The 27,589-nt window shown below is 31.9% G+C and overlaps 1 protein-coding gene across 1 annotated transcript in view; it reads right to left on the minus strand.

Moving 5' to 3' along the window:
* The window catches only part of LOC127724539 (sodium- and chloride-dependent creatine transporter 1-like), a 64,000-nt gene that overhangs the window by 2,176 nt on the left and 34,235 nt on the right, over window positions 1-27,589 (minus strand). Inside the window, exons 2-13 of the mRNA XM_052231521.1 lie at window positions 22,774-22,944; window positions 22,179-22,310; window positions 19,051-19,195; window positions 11,127-11,219; window positions 9,928-10,060; window positions 9,174-9,308; window positions 8,195-8,298; window positions 6,164-6,288; window positions 5,482-5,594; window positions 3,974-4,111; window positions 1,426-1,528; window positions 251-351 (exon numbers count right to left, since the gene is read on the minus strand). Coding sequence (XP_052087481.1) covers window positions 251-351; window positions 1,426-1,528; window positions 3,974-4,111; window positions 5,482-5,594; window positions 6,164-6,288; window positions 8,195-8,298; window positions 9,174-9,308; window positions 9,928-10,060; window positions 11,127-11,219; window positions 19,051-19,195; window positions 22,179-22,310; window positions 22,774-22,944 — 1,493 coding nt within the window. The remainder of the gene's footprint in view (window positions 1-250; window positions 352-1,425; window positions 1,529-3,973; window positions 4,112-5,481; window positions 5,595-6,163; window positions 6,289-8,194; window positions 8,299-9,173; window positions 9,309-9,927; window positions 10,061-11,126; window positions 11,220-19,050; window positions 19,196-22,178; window positions 22,311-22,773; window positions 22,945-27,589) is intronic.

The following is a 27,589-nucleotide window of genomic DNA, read 5'->3' on the forward strand; positions in this document are numbered from 1 at the left end:
TACTTTTCGGTTTTACCAGCTTTTTAACATTTGTATTTGGTTTTGGCCTTTCAAATATTTTGGCCTCGAACATCATTGGAATGGTAACTTCGGTAAAGGTAATCCAATTGAGATTGAATGTCCAGCAGTATACACGCTTCAAATACCGAAAGAACGTACCAATAAAGCTGTTCCCATTTTAGTTTTTTTTCAGAAATAATTTGTCTTGTAAGACATATTCTCAAATAGAAATCAAATCCTTTCCTCTTACCAAAGTTATTGCCGGCGTTATGAACTTCCAACATATAAAAAGCCACTTGTTGATTCTGTATCCAATCATCAATTCGATGATGTCATAAAACTTATCTGCACCTGTAAAATAGGACTATTTATTTCAAAAGCACTTTTGGGAAAAAAATCTATATTTAACACTTACAAGACAAGATTTGCTTGTGGAGGAATATATGCATATATACACGTTTTGGATACCATGACTTTCACAGAAGAAATAGACTACAACATTGGAATTGTTAGCGATTTAATGTCGAGAAGTGCTTCAAGGTGAAGTCTCTAAAAGAGAGGCAAATGATACCAAAGGGACATTCAAACTCATAAATCGAAAATAAACTGACAACGCAATGACAAAAAATAAAAAGACCAAAAGACAAACAACAGTATACAAAACACAACATAGAAAACTAAAGACTGAGCAAAATTAAAATAAAATCACTTAAAATAATAAATTGATATCACTTTTTTTTTTTGCTGCTCCAGATGAGTACTTTAATGCAGTAGACGTTTACTATGCCATGGCAGGAACATACATAAAAAATTACTGTTCCCAGGCCATGGGTATGAAAATGCATGCTGATTTATGAGGAAAATATCGATGTTAACTGACATTAGATATACCATCGAACTGAAAGAGAACAACTTGTTTAAATGAGATTAATTGATTTATTGTTATTTATTTAAATTCAAATGACAAATATTTCATTCATATTCAAAACGAAAACTTTACAAAAACATCCAATAGGTAGGCTTTGCAAAGTTTGGCGACCGGGATGAATTAAAAGGACTTGACTATCATCAGAAAATGAGGGTATGTTTGAAAGGGACAGGAACCTCTGCAACAGGTCGCATAAAAGAGTTGTAGAAAGGTTTCTTTAACGCGCTGAAACCACGACAGTCTCCCTTATAACCTGATGTGTCTGCGTATTATACATTCGACAGATCCAAACGGACACCACGCTTAAGCATGGTATTGATATAACTAGAAAAACGTGATAGCCGCCAAAATGATTAATATTTATGTCCATATGATAAAATAGATGTGCCAAGACGCCCAAGGGTTGCATCACTTGGGATGCAGCAAACTTTTGAAAAGTCTAGTGTTACACAAATATGCAAAAACAGTATGTGTCTCGACAAAAGCAAACTACTCACCTAAAATCCATCCGATAACCATTGACTCCATAAAGCATACAAACAACAATACCATTCCACTCGCAGAATAATAATCAAACAGTTGGAAAACGTACATCCCACCCTTTATGAAGTATATAAATGACATATTGTTATAAGTAAATTTCTTAAAATGCGTTTACCATTTGAGTGCATCGTGTCATGAAAGTTTTTTGTTGCGGTGGACGGTGTACAGAGAAAGGGCTTCGTCATAAAATGGCATGTTTACAATGATTACTGGTGTGGTAATGGTGTCCTGTCATGAAAGTTAATAATTTGAGAATCCGTTGTAAATCAATTGGTTTTTGAAGCACCTGAAATCACATCAATTTGGATAATTTGTTAATTATTGGCTTTATATTTGTTGTATGTTTGCGCCATGATAATTTAGGTATTTTGGCATCATACCTTGTTATTTGTTGAATCATACCTGGTAATTTGTTGGCATTACACCTTGTTATTTGTTGGCATTACACCTTATTTGTTGGAATCATACCTTGTTATTTGTTGGCATTACACTTTGTTATGTGTTAGGTTCATACCTTGTAATTTGTTGAATCATACCTGGTAATTTGTTGGCATTACACCTTATTTGTTGGAATCATACTTTATTTGTCTGTATTACACCTTACACCTTGTTATTTGTTAGCATCATACCTTGTTATTTATTGGCATCATACTTTGTTATATGTTGGCGCCATACCTTGTTTTTTTGGCATCATATCTTGTTCTTTGTTGGCATTACACCTTATTTGTTTGAATCATACTTTGTGATTTGGTGGCATAACACCGTGATGTCTGTTAACACCATACATTTTTGTTTATTTGCATCATACTTTGTGATAAGTTGGCACCATTACTAGTTTTTTTGTTCACATTACACCTTGTTATTTGTTATCATTACACCTTGTTATTTGTTGGCAGTACACTTTGCTAGGTGTTGGAATTACATATTATTATTTGTTGGCATTACATCTTGTTATTTATTGGCATTACATTTTGTTATGTGTTGGAATTACATATTATTATTTGTTGGCATTACATCTTGTTATTTGTTGGCATAACACTTTGTTATGTGTTGGAATTACATCTTGTTATTTGTTGGCATTACACCTTGTTATTTGTTGGAATCATATAGTATTATTTGTTGGCATTACACTTTATTTGTTGGAATCATCCTTTGTTATTACTTATCATTACACCTTGTTTTCCAATGACACCATACCTCGTTATTTGCTGGCATTATATCTTGTTATTTGTTTGAATTACACCTTGTTATTTGTAGGAGTCAACCCTGTCATAAATCTTAGTTTGAGATTTTTATACGTTTTTTGTTTTGTTTTATTATTATCATTGAAAAAAGGTAAGTTTTCGAACTCGTGCAGCCGTGTAAAATCTCCCTATGCAGTATGTTGGTGTGCTCTACACATTTAATCTTACCAAGTGGCACCAGCACAGCCAGAAATTAGTAGTACTTTTGCTAATTAATATTCATAATATGTAAATGAGAATTGTACCACGTGATAATAGTTTGAACTGGACTGGCTTGATATCATTAAAATCTTTAAAACACGGATATTATAAGTTGCCCGTCACAGAGTCCTTTTTTAATCACTCTGATATTTCCGTAAAGTTGTCAGGCGGTCAAAATCAAAACAATAAACGCGAATTTAGTGAATTTTTCGTGTTTTCGTGAGTTTATTCTTCTTGAAATAGGGGCATTTTAACTTTACGTGGGAACCTAGAGTTCAACGACTACACATACAAGGTTTGGACGCTTATTCTTTGGACATTCAAGTTTCAAGTTTCATCCCCGCAACCTGTTTTTGTAATGACCTTGTTAGCCAATTTTCAACACGAAGTTTGCAAATTTGACGTTTCAGCCATTTTAGCCTGTATTTTATACTGCAATGTTAAAAGCCTCTCGCTTCGATTTTTAAAATAGCTCAGGAACCTTGATTTTTGCAACGACAGTCATTATGTTTCGTTTAAATGGTGTATTGTTGTGTATATTTATTTTCTGTCCCCGCAACCTGTCGATCACTTAAATTAAAGTTAAAACAGACAATTTTTTTTTCAAAATTCCCTATCATTTCAATATAATTTCCGTGACCCGTATCCGATTTCTTTAGTATAATATTCAAATAAGCAAAGTGGCGTTGATTTCTGGGTATGGTGAAAAAATAAAAAAGTACCGAGAGTAAATTCATACAGAATTGAGGATAAATCTGACAGGTGGGTTTTACTTCGCAGATACAATGCTACCATGATTTATCTGGTATTTTATTGTAAAAATACATAAATTCAAAGTTTTTATAATAAGATTAATTGTTGACTGTGTTTGCGTTTTTTGGTCAGTCTGATGTTTTTACACAACCAACGTAGTTTGGCTTTTCCAAATGTTAACGCTGATGAATATATATAAACATATATCGCGCATCAAATTTGGATTGATTTATATTTTTTCGGTAAATTGGTGTCCATAAATATCGATCCCGTGCCCCCTATTGTTCTGTTCTATGTAACTTACCCTTGATGTCATACATAGACCAATCAGAAAACTGACAAAACAATACACTGCTACTATAACCATTCTCGACTTTGTAGTATTAAAACTTTTTGGAAGGGAATCCATGACATTTGTAAGAAATCCTTCTACAGCTACAAACTATATTAAAATAACAATACATCTGGCACCATAGTTTAATTGTGAAAAGATTTAGATACGCCACAGGAATTTTAAACATTACCACATGTACAATTTATTTTTTTTTATTTTGTACATTGTAATCATTTTTTCCTGTCTTGGAACACTCAAACTACATTTGTTCTGCATATTTCTATTTTTTAAGAGCTGTCTCTTCATTTAACTAATTATTTTTTTTTTTATAAAAAAGTAAGCATTGTAGTTATTACAATCCGTTATGTTTTAATTATTGACTTTTGATGAGGTTGATACAATGATTTATCCACCCCAGCGGCCGAGGGTGAATGTCTTATCTATGGGATTGATAAATCATCGTATCAACTGATAACAACATTCAACGATTCTTTTATTATATATGACTTTTTTTTATCCAATTTCTAGTATTTGCTCAAGATATTTAACGGCTCCTTTTATACTAAATATATTATTAACTTTGGCAGTTGCTAAACTTTTATCAATTGAAATATTCAATAAGATTTATTAAAGAGAATAACATCGAAAAAAGGAGAAAAATGAGAATGTACATGACGTTATAAGCCTACGTTATTGACGTTGCCTAGGTAAAAACTATTTATAGGTACACGTTAGCTGTTCCAAGTCTGATATTAACCTCTGTGACTCGTGATTTTTCGCGCGACGAATATTATATAATTATAGCCTTTGTATGAGGTCGAAATGTTATATCGACCTAAGAGAAGCATATTGACTGAGGACGAAGTCCGAGGTCGATCTGCTTCTTTAAGTCGATATAACTTCGTATTAACCTCAACCAAAGGCTACAATTAACTGTTATATTATTAATAAACAACTATTGCATATTGTAAACAAATGATAATTAAGGATAAACGCTTTTTTTCTTTATTATAAACATTTAATATAATATGTCTGCCCTTATACACTACTTAAAATTATTGTCTGGTTTGTTGCCAGTCCGAATTTTGGAAAGTTCGTTGAAAATACTTAAAAGTGGATAAAACCCATTGTTTTGCAATGTTTTAATAACATTTTACTTACATTAGCAAAACGACCGGTGCCACATGTGGAGCAGGATCTGATTACCCTTCCGGAGCAGCTGAGATCTAGACCCCCCGGTTTTTGGTGGGGTTCGTGTTGCTTAGTCTTTAGTTTTCTATGCTGTGTTTTGTGTACTGTTGTTTGTCTTTTCGTTGTTTTTCGTTTTTTTGTGTACTGTTGTTTGTCTTTTCGTTGTTTTTCGTTTTTTGTCATGACATTGTCAGTTTGTTTCGACTTATGAGTTTGAATATCCTCTCTTTTGTAATACATTAGCTTTCGGTAAATGATAGATTTCATGAAAATATACGTCATAACACCTGACTATCAATTCCAATCAGAAAAATCATCAAGAAGAAAAGAGCTGCCCATAACGGCGATACAGGTATCTGTGTAACAGCCTTTGGATAAGCTATAAAAGCAAGTCCTGGACCTGTAATAAAATCACTGATTACAACAACTGTTATTCAGGTAGAACCATAACAACAAATCATTGAAAAAGTACAATTTACATACATTTTACTCCTAGGACAAATTAAAGAGCAAGAAGAATTGAAAGGTTTAATCAGGTTTAAGAAAAAATAATAACAATTTACTGATAATAATTGTCGTGGATAGAAATGGCCGCTTTACCGGTTGCATATTGATACATTTACAGTAAGTGTTTATGTGACGGAATGCTGATTTTTTATTTGCTGTGATTCCATCATATTTTTCATTTTGTTCATCATGAAAATAACCCATGCCACATTAACACAATATCATAGAATTATAGACATTATTAAGTGTTGTTTTAATTTTTTTTATTCCAGTGATAATATTATTGAACTAACCTGCATTCACAGCTTGGCTCTTCAACTATTTCAGTTTTTATACATTCTTGGCTTTCAAATATTCGGCTTTGAGCATTTTTGATGAAGCTAAATCCTAACAAGCGCTTCGGACGCATGTTTATAAAGCGTTGTTTTAATTTTTTGAGTCAAGTGATATTATTGGACTAACCTGCATTCACTACAACTGATATATCTACATTTTGTTGTTTAGCCATAAAACCCAACACAGAGAAAACAACAAACCCACCAAAAAGACTGGTACCACTATTCACTGATGCAATCACCATACACTGTCTTCAGAAAAAAAGAAACCAGACTTAAACATTCACGAAATTAAAATAGAAACCTACAGGAACTTACATGTATACCTTTTACGTATATTATAGGTAAAATTAATTCAGAGACACCTTTAAAGTAGTATATATATATATATATAGGTCAAATAAATTCAGAAACAAGACTAAGTGCCTGTGAAGCAAAAAATATGACAAAGGTGACTTTACATCGAACGGTATCTGTGTCACACTCGACCATGTACGTGTTCCTTTTGTCCTGGCTACAAGTCCCTTCCTTCTTTCTTCATTTGTGACACATCAGCTAACAACAAATACGACTCACCAATGGAGTTTCCTTGTCATGAGCAATGCAATGGACGCAATTAATGAAGAAGGAACTGCTTGCCCTTTCGGATCATATAGGGGACGGTTATTCATTTTTGTTTTTGTTTGGGTTTCATGTTGGTCAACCTTTAGTTGTTTACGGATAATGCAGTTGTATCTCCGCCTATGTTGTCATGGTACTTTCAGTCCTATGATTTGTTTTTTTTTATTGCCGCAATTTACATTCTTTCCTTTTTTCATTTAGTCCATTTATGTATTTTGGCAGGAGACTGGTGATTAATTTATTTTCTATACTAACGCTTGACTCAACACTAAACTTCGTATTGACTGAGTATCAAACATTTCAGAAGTATTCGTTTAAAATCTTTCATGTATCCAAACTTTACAAATTCAGGATTCTATTTGTTTCATTACAAAAGAATATTTGTTTCATGGATGACAACTTGTCAAACAATCTACAATAAAGTGTATGAGTGGCAAAATTCATAATTTGAACATTAAAACAGATTTGTATCTTTACACATACTATTAGTTTTGATGGGTGACTTCAGTTACATTTTTCCTAAGGGCACCTTGATCTTAAAATTTTAAAAGCCATTTATAAATTTTTAAACTATGTTTATACGCTCTATTTTCTCATATAGTCGATGATTTTTGTAAAAAAATATTTTGGTGATATTCGCTGAATGCGATCAAGAGCTATTACTTTGCTTATGAATACTAAGTTGCGCAACCGTGTAATGGTGCTACATGTGGAGCAGGATCTGCTAAACTTCATGAGGACCACAGATCAGCCCGAGTTTTGGTGGGGTTTGTGTTGCTCAGTATTTATTTGTGTTTTTCAGACTTTTGTTAGTCTTTTCGTTATTTTGCAATTTTGTTGTCGGTTTACTTCTAATTATGATTTTTGATTGAACATATGAATACTGTCTTTTTTTTGTAAATCCATGCATAACGGTATAAATTACAAAATGTGCGTAAGTGTTTAGGTTCATCATAAACGATATAAACATACATATAAATATAAATAGACAGCGACCACGTGCAATTGGATTTTTCTAGGTCCGTTTGATTTCATATCGTAGATTAAAAAGTATGTTTATCATCGTTTTTACCTGTACGAGAATGATGTTTGTGGATCGTATCAGTCAACCAAAGGGTGCATCCATGTTTCACTTTCAATGTTGATATTCTTTTCCTTTTAATAGACGAATACATGCGTAACCCATCTCCAGCTAAGGGGTTTAATTGAAGGTCACATTACGGATTCAATGAGGTCGAATTTTTCACTTGCAAATGAATAATTCATCAGCTATGTTTCTTAGCTTATTTTGACAAATCGAACCAAATTGGCTGCTAAAAGCGAATTATCATTTCACTTTTTCACTTTTATTAATGATTGAACCAAATTAAAATCATATTTTATTATTTTTATATCTCGTAGCTAATGCTCCTTTAAAGTTAACCGTCACGGTCAGTATGTATTAGCTGTACAGTTTTAACTAGTAAAAAACTACAACTTGATGAATTGTATAACACACAATTAGTTTAAGTTTTAACCATTTCATTTTCATATATACCTGTAAAAATTAGTATGGAACTTGTTGTAGCTGCCAAGGGTGATCATGCAACCTAGTGCAATGGCATAGGAGAAGAAGATCTGTGTCCCGCCATCAATCCAAACCTGTTACCATAGTATCAGATTTGATTAAAATTAAACATCAATTCTCACTTTTGTTTATGGTTTTATTTTGATTATTTATCTTACTTTTGAGTAAGTATCAATTATAAGCACTCTGCATAAAATTTTACTATCTAATATCGAAAATAGTATCATCTAAGCTTCAGTCAGAATCTTCCGACTTTCGGAACATATTATCGAAACGTATTCCGAGTCGCGCTTTCGACAGTTTCAATCACGTGTGATAAGGTTAATGACGAGGAAGTTCAATTTCTGATGTTGTTTGAGCTAAATTGATGTTGCTTACTTTACAATTAAGATTACATTTTTTTAAACAGTCATTCTATCGCAAAGAATACAAAACGTATTCAGAAGATACATTCCAGTCAGAAGATTTTTTTTATTCTTATTCAAACGAGAGTTAACTGTTGTAGCTAGACATGAAGTACTTAATATGCATTCTTTGCTCTGAGCTTCCTAATGAAGGTAAATTCAGAAAAGTGCTTCGGACGCAACCATTTTATAAAGTGTTATTTTCGTGAAATAACAAAATCAGAAAATGATACATAATATTAGTATATCATTCTTAAAAAAATCATAAAGATGCAATTAAAAATTGACGAGAGGTACAGAAATAGATTGTCTTTCCAAAATCACGATTAGCAATGTGATTCTATCATAGGTGTCAAGAAATGTTTTGAATCGAAGATTATAATGTCGAGATAAATCATTTGTTACAAAATTAGACATATGAAATGATTTTTCTTTCCTTTTTTTTTTACATTTGAGTATTTAAAACTATCAATTACAGAGCTGATAAAAAATAAAAATAAAACAATTTGGGATATTTTTTTTCCATTCACTACTATGTTATTTACCTGCGGGTCAGAAAGTCGACTGAAGTCTGGGTTTAGATAATATTTAATCCCATAGATAGCACCATCTAATGTTACTGCCCTAATTAACAATATTGTCAGTATCAAGTAAGGAAATATAGCTGTGAAATAAACAACCTGAAATATGTGAAATTATTATTAAACAACCTGAAATATGTGAAATTATATCTTTGTGGATCATGAAAAAAAAAAAAACGAAACGAAACTGCCTTCGTAAAAATATATGACAAATATTAAAAGTCAAGCTTTTGTCCAAATTTCCTAAATTTCCATGAAGGTTTGACAAAGTTATTGATAACTGAAAAACTTTAACTTCAGCCTATTTATTAGTTAAATACAGAAAAATAAGAAAAAAGTATTTCCAAAATTTTGCTCTGCATGGATAATGTCTTTTGGTCATGAACAAGCTTCTGTCTATATTTCCTAAAATTCCACGAAAGTTTGACAAAGTTATTGATGTCTAAAATTTTTTTAACCATAAACTGAACCTAAATGTTGACGCTGTCGACGACAGAATCTGGGCCTGATCGCTATGTCCCGCTTTCGCGACATAAATGTCGCAGACTCGACAAAAATGAATTTGTGTAGATAAAGCTATAAAAGAGAATGTGGGGGAAATCCCGATTAAAGAAATTTTACACTAGTATATAGTAATAAATAAAAAAAAAAAAACGATATATGCCAGGGTAACAGGAGTTATCTTCCCCTGATGTATAAGTGGTAAGAATTTGATCACCTTGCCCGACCACTTTATTCCTCTCCAAACACAAAAATACACCATAATCCAAACAAATAATAAACAGAGGACTGTTTCCCAAACCAATCCGCCTGGTTTGTCGATGCCATCTGTTATCTGTAGAACACGTCTCCTAAAATGAAAGCAATATCGACCCACATGACTAATAAAGTATTAGTATACACCCAGATCGGGATCAATTCAATAAGAACAAATTTTACCCAGTCAATAGGGGTTGTGATTAGTTAATTCACATAGAAACATAAAACCCCATAGTTTTTTTTCTATCTATTAAAATAATCACTCGTTCATTATCTAATAAGTCTACACATTTAATTCGTAAATCCGATGAAGAACCCTTGTTTCAGTGGACAACCCTCGGTCAAGGAAAACCTTATTAGAACATCGAAATCCCCGGAGAAACAATGTGTCGACGGTGTATCTTATTATAAAAAGAATACTAGTAATAAAAAAATTATTTCAGCAAAACAGGAGACCGTAAAGAACAGATTTAACAGCCCAGGCACAGTATTAAAACCGTTACAAACATGTTTAACCCACCACATTCTGTATGTGCCTTTCCAAACTCAGGAGCCTGTAGTTCAGTGGTTGTCGTTGGTTTATGTCTGTCATACTTGTTTTTCGTAAATTGTTTCGTTATAAATTAGGCCGTTAGTTTTCTCAATTGAATTGTTTCATATTTTTCATGTCGGGGCCCTTTATAGCCGACTATACAGTATGAGTTTTTCTCTTTGTTGGGAGGCCGTACGGTTGCTGATGCAGTTGATAATTGAACGCTACATAAACAATAACTTATCATAAATATTAATTATAAACTAATGAATGAACCTCTGAATCGAATTATGAAAAATATAATATATGCTTTAATAAAACATTGAATTGAATTGTTTAGGACGAGTATCTGCGAAAAATACAAGTCAAGAGAAGGAAATTTCTAAACCAGACTGGTATTTTTCGCAAATACCCTTCCTGAACATGCTATATCTGTTGAATTACTCCGAATACCAATATATATGGTAAAGTTAAGCATTTGAAATTCAATTCCATTTTTCTTTCGCTTTTAAAAATAATTATGTATTCTAAGCATTGTACAAACTTTAGTTGTCTACCTATTATAAACTTAACCCCAAGAACTCAAAATAAAACTCTATGGCTAAATTAGAAAGAACACTGCTTACTCCCAAAATTCTACAGTTGAATCAACGGTTGTCACATTTACTGTACAGTTATTTCCAGGACAGCTAAAATTCCACTGCTCACCAGAATAACACCTAGATTAAACAGTAGAAAAATAACGGTTTTACAGTTTAACGCTCTATCGCCAATAAGGACAGCGGCTTTATGTCATCATTTTGCACTCTTTCATATAATTATCAGCACAGCAATTATCAATAGTCACCTCTCGAACTCCATTTATTTATTCAACTGTCTGAGCAGAAGTTTAAGGTAGATATTTATTTTTTTTTCAGATTCGCAGTAGTCAATATATGCGTATACTTACAGGAGTTGAGTGAACTTTCAGCATAAAAATCAAATAATTATTGCTACCAAACGTTGCCACTCGGTCAGGCAAATAAAACTTATAATTTTGATCTTCCACAAACACGTGTCATGCGCACTTAACTCGGTAGCATGCGTTAATATGACTACCACGTGGATATGCCATTTTGTTTTTCTTTGTTTAAATAGTTATTTGTTTTATAGAGATTAAGATTACAACACACTGTTGACTGCTGTACCCCAATTTTTGACATTTTTATCTATTATGTCTGTTTATTTTGCACACACATTGTTGTCAATATAATGAAATGCTATATGACTGTCATATAAGTGAGATGTTTAGCTGGCTATAAAACCAGGTTTAATCCACCATTTTCTACATAAGGAAATGCCTGTACCAAATCAGGAATATGACAGTTGTTTTCCATTCGTTTAATGTGTTTGAGCTGTTCATTTTGCCACTTGATAAGGGAATTTCCGTTCTGAATTTTCCTTGGAGTTCGGTATTTTTTTAATTTCCGTTTTGGTTTATCTGCTGCATACGTTGATATTACCACCCCGTGGTTGGTATATCTGCTGCATAGGTTAATATTGCTACCACGTGGTTGGTATAATATGCTGCATACGTTAATATTACTAGCACATGGTTGGTATAATATGCTGCATACGTTGATACTACTACCGTGTGGTTGGTACACCTGCTGCATACGGCGTTGATATTACTTACTACCACGTGGTTGGTATATCTGCTGCTTACTGCTTACGTTAATATTACTACCACGTGGTTGGTATATTTGCTGCATACGTTAATATTTACTACCACGTGGTTGGTATATCTGCTGCATTATATAGTATCAATTAATGTGTTTTCATAATGGCCCTGTTCTATGTCCAAGGTCTGTTATAATGGTCGATGATGCCTGTAATGGCACGTGGCAACGCCGAGGGACATTACAACCTCCGATGCCATTATTATTGACCGAGGACAAATAACAGGGTCAATCTGACACCCATTTCTTAAAAAACTTTTATTAAACAAACTGTCAATGTGTAATATGACAAATCAGTTTTTTTGTGTGGAGCAATTGTATATATATTTATAAATTTATAAATTTTAAAAGATCCATTTTGTAACATCTTGTGATCCGTTTATTTGGCAATCGCCAATGGCAGTCAGCAGGGTTTAAGAACATCTGTTGTTCGACCTGTTAGTCAAATGCGTTTTGTTAAAATATACTTTTTCACTTTTTTTGGTCTTTTGGAAAATGTTGTTTGTGCTGTATTTAGACCCCTCTATCAAGAAATTTGTTTTGCAAGCACACGCATAAAAATTGCGGTTTTTATCCAACGCAATCATAGGTTTGAACGTTGTTTTCAATTTAGACTTGTTTATATACATATATAATTATACCAAATGCAATATTAAAAAGAAACTTTAAAAGTGATGTGATGGAATAACATGTAAACGTAAATATAGTTTTATTGTGTCCTATTCAAAGCAATTTATTGCATACAAAATACAAGATTTCATTCTGGATTTTAAAACTCAAAATTAAATAAATTGATACACATAATGGAATGTATTATGTAATTATTAACTTGACAACTGAGTCAAATAAGACAAGTCATAATTCTTTGGAACTTTCAATTTGTTGAAACCCATAAATGTATTTGAATTGGTAATAACTGAAAATCCGTAATAGCCCTGATTATTCATAATCATGGCCCTGTTTTTTTCATAATGGCCCTGTTTATTTTATAATGGCCCTGTTTTTTCATAATGGCCCTGTTTATTCGTAATGGTCCTGCACCAATGCCCTGTTTGACTGTAATGGACCAGTTTTGCTTTTATTATCAAAGGGGCAGTTTCGTACATAATGCACTAAACAGGTTAATAAGTACCGATTATCAGGTTGTCTGCATTCAGATATTGTAAAATATCAGCTGCGAGTCACAATATGAAGATTTTTGTCGAGTGAGCGCAGAGAACGAGTTCAAAATGGCTTCATATTGTGTCGAGCAGCTGATATTTTACAATATAAATATGCAGTCAACCAGATAATTGATTTATCGGGCTGTATTTGCGTCTTTTGGAAGTGTTTTCTTTGTTTCACCAGCAAACCAGAAGATGACTTGATAAGTTCGGGTCAAACTTATCATCGTCGGTTCATACATTATGACGTCGCTGATATTTCCGGGTCAAAGTTATTAAGGCCGGGTCAACGTATTTGACGTCACAAAGCCGTGATATGCAATTTTATTAAGAGCTGAGCAGAGTGATACAGACAGTGGGACGACCGATTAACGTTAATATAACCACCACGTGGTTGGTGTATCTGCTGCTTACGTTAACATTACTACCACGTGATTGATATATCTGCTGCTGAAATTATCTGTGTACAATGTATATAGTAGATAATGTTCAGATTCTTTTCAAATAAGCATAACACATATTGCAAGTCTCAGCAAAAAAACTCATCTGTCACGTGGACTTATCTTTGATGATGTGTCGATAAAGTAGTACGTAAAGCATGGCCATATGCTTGGGATGTATCATAATTATTCTAGTTAACTTATTAAGTATTCATTCATGAATACATTTTACATAGTTATATATAATTCTACTTTAAGTGTGCGTGTGTTTGTATGCTTAATTCATTTATGAAATTCAATCTTACTTATTTGACTACCGTGACAGATTTACTATCATAATATCAGGGTACATTTGAAAAGGACCCGCTGTAAATAAAATGAAAATTCAGGAGACCAAATTAGTCATACTACTGTCATTTTATCTTACTTTTATTATGAACAAAATGTGTTATTTATATAATAAGTGTCTATAATTGTATTATATTACGTCAATAATACTAGCAGAAAATCAAACAGGGTTGAGTCTTTTTACGGGGATGACTGTTGTAGACTCTCGGGGGAAAGGGGGAGGGGCACTTCAATACTTAATTGATAGGGGATCGCTAGGGTTCTGTTACCCCACCCTTTTCATATAAATGAGATTATAGGTCAAAGTACGGCCTTCAACACGGAGCCTTGGCTCACACCGAACAGTAAGCTATAAAGGGCCCCAAAAATGACTAGTGTAAAACCATTCAAACAGGAAAACCAACGGTCTAATCTATATAAAAAACGAGAAACGATAAGCACTTATTAACCACATCAACAAACGACAACCACTGAACATCAGGTTCCTGACTTAGGACAGGTGCAAACAAATGCAGCGGGTTTTAACGTTTTAATAGGCGCCAACCTTCACCCTGCCTGAAACTATAATGTAGCATCACAACATAGAAAGACACTATAAAATATCAATTGAAATGGCTTAACTCAATCAAAAGACATATTAGCAAAAACAATTGAACATACACTGAACGAATAAATTTGATCTATGACACAATCTAAATACAAAATAATAATACAAGTGGGTTAGATGTAAAACAATATGAGAAAGACAACCATAACCTTGTTGTAAATTATACATGGAGTACGGAAATAATTTTTACAAAATAAATAATTTTGTCGTTCCTAGTACGAGAACAAAAGTGAAAATTTATCGTCATACTAAACAATTATCAAAGGTGGTATATATTAGAAATAGTGAGACTAGATATAACACTGAATAAGAAAACAATAAATAACAAAAATACATTACAAATTGTATCAACAGGTCAAATTAACACGAAAGTACGATTTGAGAGTACTCGCAGTTACTGAAAGCTAGTTAAAAGCAAAAAAATAATTAATAATAAAAAATCATGCATCAGAGACTAAAATCAACCAAAACACATCACAGGGATTAAGTGCTTTAACGTCATGGACAGTCAAAGAAGACGTGTTTTAATGTTTACTTACGGCGAGACTTTCGGCTGTGAAAAAATTACAAGGCTTTTCACATAACAAGTAATGGAAACTTTATTGACCTTATCATATATTTTTTTATAGTTTTTATACGACCGCAAAAATTGAGAATTTTTTGGTCGTATATTGGTATGACGTTGGCGTCGTCGTCGTCGTCGTCGTCGTCTGGCGTCGTCCGGCGTCGTCCGAAGACACATTGGTTTTCGCACTCTAACTTTTGTTTAAGTGAATGGATCTCCATGAAATTTTACCATAAGGTTCGATACCACGAAAGGAAGGTTGGGATTGATTTTGGGGGTTATGGTACCAACAGTTAAGGAATTAGGGGCCAAAAAGGGGCCAAAAATAAGCATTTTTGTAACTTCCAGACAATAACTTGTGTGTAAGTGTATGGATCTCTCTGACATTGTACCACAAGGTTCCATATCACAAAGGGAAGGCTGTAATTGATTTTGGGGGTAATTGCCTCAAAATTTTAGGAATTAGGGGCCAAAAAAGGGGCAAAAAACAAGCATTTTTCTAGTTTCATGACAATAACTTGTGTGTAAGTGTTTGGATATTTCTGAAATTGTACTACAAGGTTCCATATCACAAAGGGAAAGCTGGAATTGAGTTTGGGGGTAATTGCCTGAAACGTTTAGGAATTTGGGGCCAAAAAGGGGCCAAAAATAAGCATTTTTCTAGTTTCCAGACAATAACTTGTGTTCAAGTGTATGGATCTCTCTGAAATTGTACTGCAAGGTACCATACCACAAAGGGAAGGCTGGGATTGAGTTTGGGGGTGATGAATCTTAAGGGGGTTCAAAAAATTTGGGGGGGGGGATTTTTTTTTTTCTTTTAAAATTTTCCATTTTAAGTTGGTTATTTCTGATTAATATTTAAAAGCAAATAATAATGATATGGTAGGAGATACACACCAAACAAGATGTGTAAATTATTATATAATAAGTATTGTGCAATAGCAAGAAATTTTCAATTGCACCGTATTGCACAATTGCAAGAAATCTTCAATTGCACAGTATTGCGCAATAGCAAGAAATCTTCAATTGCACAGTATTGCGCAATAGCAAGAAATATCCAATAGCACAATATTGCGCAATAGCAAGAAATTGTCAATTGTACAGTATTGCACAATCGCAAGAAATATTCAATTGCACAGTATTGTGCAAAAGAAGATACTTCGTATAAATTGCTTATTTCTTGATCAATTTCAATGGGGTTTTATTCTTGAATTCTTGGGGTTCTTTAATATGCTGAATCTAACCGTGTATTAAGTTTTTGGATTTTGGGCCCCGTTTTTAAATTGGTCCACATTGAGGTCCAAAGGGTCCAAAATTTAACTTTGTTTGATTTCATCAAAAATTGAATTATTGGGGTTCTTTGATATGCCGAATCTAACCGTGTATTTAGATTCTTAATTTTTGGTTCCGTTTTCAAATTGGTCTACATTAAGGTCAAAAGGGTCCAAAATTAAACTTAGTTTGATTTTAACAAAAATTGAATTTTTAGGGTTCTTTGGTATGCTGAATCTAAACATGTATTTAGATTTTAGATTTTTGGCCCAGTTTTCAAGTTGGTCCAAATTGGGGTCCAAAATAAAACTTTGTTTGATTTCAACAAAAATTGAATATATGGGGTTCTTTGATATGCTGAATCTTACCATGTATTTAGATTTTTTATTTTGTAGGCCTGCTATCAAATTGGTTCATATTGTGGTCAAAAGGGTCCAAAATTAAACTTTGTTTGATTTCATCAAAAATTGAATTATTGGGGTTCTTTGATATGCTGAATCTAAACATGTATTTAGATTTTAGATTTTTGGCCAAGTTTTCAAGTTGGTCCAAATTGGGGTCCAAAATTAAACTTTGTTTGATTTCAACAAAAATTGAATATATGGGGTTCTTTGATATGCTGAATCCAACCATGTATTTAGATTTTTGATTTTTGGGCCCCGTTATCAACTTTGTCCACATTGAGGTCAAAAGGGTCCAAAATTAAACTTTGTTTGATTTCATCAATAATCGAATTCTTGGGGTTTTTTTGATATGCTGAATCTAACCATGTATTTAGATTTTTTATTTGTGGACCCGCTATCAAATTGGTTCATATTGAGGTCAAAAGGGTCCAAAATTAAACTTTGTTTGATTTCATCAAAAATTGAATTATTGGGGTTCTTTGATATGCCAAATCTAACCGTGTATTTAGATTTTTAATTTTGGGTCCCGTTTTTAAATTGGTCTACATTAAGGTCCAAAGGGTCCAAAATTAAACTTAGTTTGATTTTAACAAAAATTGAATTCTTGGGGTTCTTTGATATGCTGAATCTAAACATGTGTTTAGAATTTTGATTATGGGCCCAGTTTTCAAGTTGGTCCAAGTTGGGGTCCAAAATTAAACTTTGTTTGATTTCAACAAAAATTGAATATATGGGGTTCTTTGATATGCTGAATCTAAACATGTATTTAGATTTTAGATTTTTGGCCCCGTTTTCAAGTTGGTCCAAATTGGGGTCCAAAATAAAACTTTGTTTGATTTCAACAAAAATTGAATATATGGGGTTCTTTGATATGCTGAATCTTACCATGTATTTAGATTTTTTATTTGTGGGCCCGCTATCAAATTGGTTCATATTGAAGTCAAAAGGGTCCAAAATTAAACTTTGTTTGATTTCATCAAAAATTTAATTATTGGGGTTCTTTGATATGCCAAATCTAACCGTGTATTTAGATTTTTAATTTTGGGTCCCGTTTTTTAAATTGGTCTACATTAAGGTCCAAAGGGTCCAAAATTAAACTTAGTTTGATTTTAACAAAAATTGAATTTTTGGGGTTCTTTGATATGCTGAATCTAAACATGTGTTTAGATTTTTGATTATGGGACCAGTTTTCAAGTTGGTCCAAGTTGGGGTCCAAAATTAAACTTTGTTTGATTTCAACAAAAATTGAATATATGGGGTTCTTTGATATGCTGAATCTAAACATGTATTTAGATTTTAGATTTTTGGCCCAGTTTTCAAGTTGGTCCAAATTGGGGTCCAAAATAAAACTTTGTTTGATTTCAACAAAAATTGAATATATGGGGTTCTTTGATATGCTGAATCTTACCATGTATTTAGATTTTTTATTTTGTAGGCCTGCTATCAAATTGGTTCATATTGTGGTCAAAAGGGTCCAAAATTAAACTTTGTTTGATTTCATCAAAAATTGAATTATTGGGGTTCTTTGATATGCTGAATCTAAACATGTGTTTAGATTTTTGATTATGGGACCAGTTTTCAAGTTTGTCCAAGTTGGGGTCCAAAATTAAACTTTGTTTGATTTCAACAAAAATTGAATATATGGGGTTCTTTGATATGCTGAATCTAACCATGTATTTTGATTTTGGACATTGGACCATGATAGGTAAATTAAAAAAATTGAAGTTCTTAGACCACATTCTTTCTGTGTCAGAAACCTATGCTGTGTCAAATATTTAATCACAATCCAAATTCAGAGCTGTATCAAGCTTGAATATTGTGTCCATACTTGCCCCAACTGTTCAGGGTTCGACCTCTGCGGTCGTATCGAGCTGCGCCCAGCGAAGCATTTTATTCCCACCTATTCGCATATTGGCAAGCTTGAAAATGTGACCTATTCCAGTGGTACGTCCTATCACTGGCCTTGTATGAAGGAAGTCCCCCCCCCCCCTCCGAGTGTAGAATATGTAATTCTGGTTGGAAGATTAACTTACCTCTCAGTATTCCATGAGTTTTTACAGTGTGACCATGGTAATGTTGTTGTCAAACTCATTATGAAATAAAAAACGGCCCATGCCATAATAAAGATGTAATAAATGTTCATCAAAAACAGTATTACTGTCATGGCGATACCTATACCTACAAAAAAAATTTTTTTTTTTAGACCAAATAGGATATATAGAATATAACATATGATCTAATTATCTAAAACAAAAGATGTATACAATTTAAACGAAAATGATAATAACAATTAGTGTGTACTAATAAAATATAAAGTAGTCCAAATCCAAAGTGTGTGTCATTCTACCATGTCACATTTTTTCAATGATTAATATTCTGTCATGATACTTAAATGACAGGTGTTGTGGTAATTTCACACAATTATGGTATATCTTATGTAGCCCATAATTGGTAAATAAAATAATGTCTAATGTCTAATGTTTATATATATTAGTAGCTAGTCGATTCAATATCAATTTAAGATTAAGATAAATTGTGTATGAGGGTCTGGATGGTGTTTACAGAAAAGAGAATAATCGGGGCAACATGTGCGGAATAAATGGCACAATGAATAAAGAATAGAGAAAAATAGGGCAAAAAATAAAGAATAAAGAATACGGAATAGAGAATAACGGGGTGTTAAAATATAAAGATTAAAGAATTAGGGGCAAAAATTATAAAGAATAGAGAAAAATGACAAAAATATTAAAGAATACAGAAATAAGGGACCCTCCATCCAGACCCTCATGTACAAGAACGTTTTCAAATTTTGCTTGAATAATATATGCATAAAATCTATAAAAATGAATATATCAAACAATATTCACAATGTTATATGTATGCATCATAATTTATAATATTTTACTGAAATATACGCATATTTCATGCAAAGACCATTTTTGTATTTTCTAACATTATAACTTTGCTAATCCAATATATATATATACTCAAAAGGTGGTAAAAACATTGTCAAGTAAAATCAAGAAATTTTAGAAAAGTATTGTACTAATTTCGTCATGGTTTGTTTGTCGAAGGTCCATGGTTCTCTCCTCGTACTCCGGCTTCCTCCATCAACACAAACTGGCTATAGACAAGTGTGCTGAAAGTGGCGTTAAGCACCAATAATCTATCAACCAGTCATGTGCTTTTGCTATGATAATTTGTCAAGTTAACATTTGTTTTATTATTTTTTTGTTTATGACTACTGTCACATTAGTCGTGTGAGCAAACATAAGATAATGAATGGTAACTTTTAATGTATGGCTACGTACATTTTTAGGTTTTATTGACCCTACTACTCTTGAAACACAATCTTCTTGTTCTAAGAACTGTAAAGCCATGTCATTAAACGCTTTAAACCTATCTCATAAAGGAAACTTCCAATCGTTTGAGAGAAGTCAATACGTTGTTTTGAATTAGATCTGATACACTGTATAAAACCTTGTTAACAAACTATGTTATTTTGTTTAGTTGAACATAATATTATCACTAAGTTGGTTGTTTATACAATAAATAAAGTATGTCTTATGTAGTAATGCAAGTTCTAAAGAATATTCATAAAATGGTATATCTTGTAACTTATGGGGTTAGGTAGTGGGTTCCCTCGGAAAATGAAGGGAACAGAAAACTGTTTTAAATTTATTTCGACACGCAACTCTTTAGAAATAAAAAGATTGTTTAAAGGGATACCAAAGGATAATCAAAAGCCATACGTTGAAAAAAAGATAAATATTAAAAAGAACAAAAAAGGAGGAAACAATCTATAGGGACAAGCAAAAGCCCATTAAATACTAAATATTAAAAATGTAAATCCAGTTAAAATCGGGTGAACTATAATGGTGCTCAGGAAGCGTTAGATGTTTCTGCTCCACTGGTGACTGCTTTCCTGCAGTGTATAATAAACCGAAAAGTAAAAGTCTGTTAATTAGGCCATAGCAGATTGGTGAATGTCTCTTGGCTAACCCCAATATGTTGCCGACACAAAAAAAAAAAACAAAACAATCGGCAGATGAAATGTTATAACTCTAAAACATATGCATATTATACATGTATACACTAAAACATATATGCATGCGAGTTTGTTGGCCGTTATGGAATATCCGTTTCACAGATGATAACGGATATGTTCTAATTGTCTAACTACAATACCGTCCCCTTTCCTAAGAATGTGACCTACCGAATTAGACTTATCACCGAGTTTGTACTAACATGAACAACACTACGGTGCCACATGTGGAGCAGGATCTGCTTACCCTTCCGGAGCACCGCCACCGGAGATCAGCCCCAGTTTTGGTGGGATTCGTGTTGCTCAGTCTTCAGTTTTCTATGTTGTGTTTTGTGTACTGTTGTTTTTCTGTTTGTCTTTTTATACGCCCGTAAAAATTTTGACGGGACGTATTATGGTATACAAATGTCGTCTGTCCGTCTGTCCGTCTGTCCGGCGTAAACATGTCGCACCGTAACTTGAGAACGACTTAACCAAATTTCATGAAACTTAACATAGTTGTTTCTTATGATAGTCAAACGATCTGTATACTTTTTTGTGAAAATAAGATTAAAACTTTTTGAGTTACGGGACTTAGTAACTAAAACAGGTGTGTGTGTTTTTTCACATGTCGCGTCGTATCTCAAAAACAATTTATGATTATTGCTTAAAACTTTACATACTTCTTAGTTATATTAATCTTAAGATCTGTATACTTTTTGGTGATGATTCAAAATTTTATTTTTGAGTTACTGAGTATTTTGTAAAAAAAGAGGGAGGACTTTTTCACATGTCGCGCCGTATCTCAAAAACGATTTATGATTATTGCTTAAAATTTTACACACTTCTTAGTTATATTAATCTAAAGATCTGTATACTTTTTGGTTTTGATTCATAATCTCATTTTAGAGATATTGATTTTTTTTGTAAACAAAGGGGGGTTTTCGCATGTCGCGCCGTATGTCAGAAACTATTTATGATTATTGCATAAAAATTCACACACAAGACGACGGGCGTATCATGCGCTCATGGCCCAGCTGTTTATTGTTTTTTAGCAATGGCGTTGTCAGTTTATTTTCGACTTATAAGTTTGAATGATCCTTTGGTATCTTTCGCCTCTTTTTTTTTTAAATTTACCTTTGAATAAAGGTGCAATATTCCAAGCATGCAAGCCACCTTGACTCATGTACTGTCCTAGACCCACCTCCAACATAAATACTGGAATTCCGCCACAAATCAACATTATAATATATGGAATGAAAAAGGCTCCTAAAATCAAATAAGTTTAAAGAACATAGTTTGAAATTATTTTTCGGCAATCAATAGAAGTGACGTTTTCAATGCAATGGGCAATGCAATCATAAATTATCGTTCGAATCAGTTAAGATATCACTTAAGATAATTTCGAAGACACATTTGAGATCACATCGAAAGTTAAACACTTGATTTGTTTTTATCTTTGGTCATTTTCTTGTTTTGATAATGAAATATGCATAAAGTAAAGCTTATCAAACCTATACCGTTCAGTAGGACTGTGGATCTTTTCGCCGTGCTCTTTTAGTATTACGTTTTGTTGTTCTTGTGATATTTCCGTTTTGCTGCATATATATAGTATTTTATCTTATCATTATTTTGTATCTTAAATTCTATGTTTTTGTTCTATTTTTTCTCACTTTCGTAATTACAATCATAATAGCGACATATGAAAATGAACATTCATATTTATTCGTACCTCCGCCGTTTCTGTAACACAAATATGGAAAGCGCCAAATATTCCCCATGCCAACAGCAAATCCTACACAAGAAATAATAAAATCCAATGATCTTGTCCATGTAACTCGCTCGTTTCTTCTGTTCTCCATATTTCTAATCTTGGCAGCTAATATGGCATATCCTGTTTTACCTGTAACGATATTTGAAATCAGAGACTCTTTTCACAAAAAATCTAAAGAGTAAAAATACTCGCAAGTCATACACATTTCAGTATAAATTACGATTGATTTTAATTTTCGTTTATGTGGGTGTAAGTGTCCTTCATACATGACTGAATGTTTAAAAACAGAGATGTGTTCTCTTAACAAATATGAACAATGGCGGACAAGATAGAAGGTGTTGAATGTCGCTCATAACAGTCCGGGATGCGGTTCGATAAAATTGCTTCCCTTGTTACTTTCGCTCTCATGTCAAATCATGACATTTCTCCGCCTCCAACTAGATGACTTTTTGATAAGAGAAACTACAATATCGTTTTACAACATGACGACAGACACCAGTTTACAATTAATTTTGGACTGCACGAAAATTAATCATCGTCGGCCAGAAATAATCTTAAATAAGAAAGTAGAGCAGAATTGTGAACTTATATCTCGAAAACTGTGTTTTGCCCTACACTCCATCAGAGCTAGGACGCTAAATCAACAAAAAGAGAAAAAGAAAGTTAAATTAAAAAGATAATCGCCTGACAGCTTTGACCAGATCCATAATATATAAAAAAAAACTCACTAGTGAAAACAAGAAACAGTTATAGTCCATCGAAAAAGTATGAGGATATGTAGTTAGCGTGGGTCTCACCACACTATACTGCGATATCACAAATGAATGTGAACGAATTTTGAAAGTACAGTAAGCGTTGGTCACTCCACACTATACTGGTCGATAAGATGATTAACGCCGTCAGCTAAAACTACGATGAAAAGAAGCTTATTCCAAACACCTGTCTGGATTAAAAGATAAACATCGAATCGCATGTGAAATGGAGCACTGTGTATAAAGGAAACTGTTTATAATTTGTACATACAACTGTTTATAATTTGTACATACAACTGTTTATATATTCTTTATGGTTGATGTTAATTACGAAACCATAACAGATACTCCTATAATGATGGTAAATTGAGGTAAAATATTTAAAGAAATACATTTTAATATTTCATATAAAACTAAGTTAATCTTACATGTATTTGTAGAAAATAAATAATTCTTGTATAAAGCTTTTTGTGTAAAAAGATATAATTAGAAAGTCTCTAATGTTATGTAACTTTTGATATATAAGTATTAGATGTGAAATTCTTCCTATTTGACACTTAGCGATATAAATAAGGTTTGACAGCTTAAACTCTTAGAAGTATTTCCTTTAGCAAATATATTAATTCTTTTCTATTGTTCACATAGAATTCTATCTAACCAAAATAATCGGATTTCCCTAATGGTCATAAAAACAAGGTATTTAGTAATTAAAAATAGTAACCCCAAATTATGTAAAAATGTGAATAAGGTAAAAGAGATCTAACCAATAGAAACTGTTCTTATAAAAATAAGTATTCTAAAAGTCATTTTGATTGGTGAATAAAACAAGTCCAACCAGCACGTGTTCTTAGGGTTTAAAATAGGAAACCCTAAGGAATCAAACATTACTCTTATGGTTGGACTCGAAATAAACATATATAGACATCTTTGTTTTATTCACCAGGTTCGTAAACTTATAAATTTGTTTAATGAAAAATATAACGTAACCTTATTAATCTTTTAATGTAACTATTTTATAACAGAAATCTTTCTTTATTAACGTTACCATAAATATCATAATAAACTATTTTAATTAATTAATGAAGTATTTTGATAATTGTTAATTCAATTTGGGGGACTGTCGTTCGCGTTCTTTCGAGGCCTCCTGGTGAATAAAACAAAGATGTCTATATATGTTTATTTCGAGTCCAACCATAAGAGTAAATTAATCAAAATACATTAATATGAAATAAAAGAGTTTGATTCTTAAAATGAACTTGAATTAACAATTATCAAAATACTTCATTAATTAATTAAAATAGTTTATTATGATATTTATGGTAACGTTAATAAAGAAAGATTTCTGTTATAAAATAGTTACATTAAAAGATTAATAAGGTTACGTTATATTTTTCATTAAACAAATTTATAAGTTTACGAACCTGGTGAATAAAACAAAGATGTCTATATATGTTTATTTCGAGTCCAACCATAAGAGTAATGTTTGATTCCTTAGGGTTTCCTATTTTAAACCCTAAGAACACGTGCTGGTTGGACTTGTTTTATTCACCAATCAAAATGACTTTTAGAATACTTATTTTTATAAGAACAGTTTCTATTGGTTAGATCTCTTTTACCTTATTCACATTTTTACATAATTTGGGGTTACTATTTTTAATTACTAAATACCTTGTTTTTATGACCATTAGGGAAATCCGATTATTTTGGTTAGATAGAATTCTATGTGAACAATAGAAAAGAATTAATATATTTGCTAAAGGAAATACTTCTAAGAGTTTAAGCTGTCAAACCTTATTTATATCGCTAAGTGTCAAATAGGAAGAATTTCACATCTAATACTTATATATCAAAAGTTACATAACATTAGAGACTTTCTAATTATATCTTTTTACACAAAAAGCTTTATACAAGAATTATTTATTTTCTACAAATACATGTAAGATTAACTTAGTTTTATATGAAATATTAAAATGTATTTCTTTAAATATTTTACCTCAATTTACCATCATTATATATCCTTGTTGTTCGAAGAAATTGCTCCGCAATTTTACATTCGAATTTATTTCTTCTTAAACTTGTTTTAATTTTAAAAACGATTTTTTTTTTAATATTTTCTTAACTGGATTTGGCTATATGACTTAGTGGTTTATGATCCGTTGATATTAGATATATCGGTTAGACAAGTTGTTATGACCATGATGACTTATTGCGTTTTAGATATTCTTATTCTGTTGTTGGGTTTTTTTTTTTTATTAAAAAAACAATTTTATCTTAAATGTTTTACATTTACAGATCCTTTTATTCATTATTGTAAGAGCGTTGGTGTTTTTTTTTATTATCATTATTATTTTCGTTTCTCTATTTCTTATATGTGGTACGCCCACTTTTCTTGGAGGTCTACTCGAACTCCAAACATACCCGAGTCATTTCCTCTCTCTGGAGTATGCTCATATTTTTTTGGGTACTTTGCTCCGACTCCAGAACTACTGCAGATCAGACCCTCATTTTTATATTATACTACTTTAGTCGGATTTGTTGTTTGTTTTACAATGGATAGTTTTCTAAAACATTTGATTACAGTTAAGATTTTACATTTATGGATCAAGATTTGCCTATGCAAGAATACATTATGTTTGCTTTAATCAAGGTTTTACATGATGACTAGCTAGGTCAACATATTTAGCACTTAATTAATTAGGACGTCTACTATTAATTCTTATGATTAAACTAACATTAAATTCTTACATACGGGAACCTTAAAACACATGTTTACTCAACACTTTATCGTAATCGCTATAGAACCATTCAAACTTAAACAATCAACCAACATTTATTTATTTTTACACGTGCATTTCTCTTTAAATTACTACTAGTAATTATTTATTTCTCTATATTTGTTCCTTCTAGGACACGTTACCTAACCTCGGCATTTTCTTCTGTTTTTAAGTCTTTAAACAACCAACCTCTTCTTACAGATCTTATTTTTTTATGTACTTTTATCTTTTGAAGGTTAAAGTTTAAGGCATTATTTTACGATTCTCATATAAACAAGGGTATTTCTTTCTACTCTTTGAAGTTAAATGAATTTGAACCGCCTGAACGTTAACTTCTAAGATATATTACATTTCAATATAATAGTTACTGTAAGTTACTTTTTGTATTTTCTATTAAGTAAACTATAAATATTTTACTAATCATCATATATTTCTTTATTTTCTTTAACATCAGTCATCACCATTTTAGTATCTTATTTGCCATTTAAAGTCTTCCAAATTAAATGTTATTTTTTTATCAGCATTTTTAATAAAGATATTTAGGTACTTAAATATAATAATTCATATATAATCGTTTATCTCAATTTAGACATTTTTTTTCAAATTTAGCTTTATCAATGACTCCATATTTAATTTAACCTATTTCTTACATAGATTTTTTTTTTACTTACTTTAACTTATACTTTCTATCTTTTTTTTTTTTTTTACCTACTCGTTATTTAATCTATTTTAACTTTAACTTAAACTTATTTTCTATTTTATCTATTTTAACTTTAACTTAAACTTATTTTCTATTTTATCTATTTTAACTCTAACTTAAACTTATTTGCTATTCGATTTATTTTTAACATTAACTTTAACTTACTTGCTATTTAAGAAACGTATAACCAAGGCCAGTACTCTGCTCGTTCCTGACCTGGTTACTCATCTTGCTAGGTTGGGGGAACTAGCTGGTAGCTTTCATATGAATGCATGTAAACGCAACACAGATTCAAAGTTCTATGACAGAGTTAAAATGACTTTCAGCTGTGTTTAGGTTTTTAATGCTATGTTTGAGACTCAAAGAATTTATCATTAATTATGTTTTATATTATATTGTCTACCTGGACAATAAGTTTTTATATATCTAATTGATAATGGACATTACATACAAAGTGACAATAATACCTTAGGGCTTAATCCTTTATCCTTCTTAAATTAGAGATATTGCTAAAAGAGTCTTGTTAATTATTTATCTTTCTTTATCTG

This window comes from Mytilus californianus, unplaced genomic scaffold (assembly GCF_021869535.1).
Source record: "Mytilus californianus isolate M0D057914Y unplaced genomic scaffold, xbMytCali1.0.p SCAF_1, whole genome shotgun sequence".
In the NCBI taxonomy this organism is placed as follows: Eukaryota; Metazoa; Mollusca; class Bivalvia; order Mytilida; family Mytilidae; genus Mytilus; species Mytilus californianus.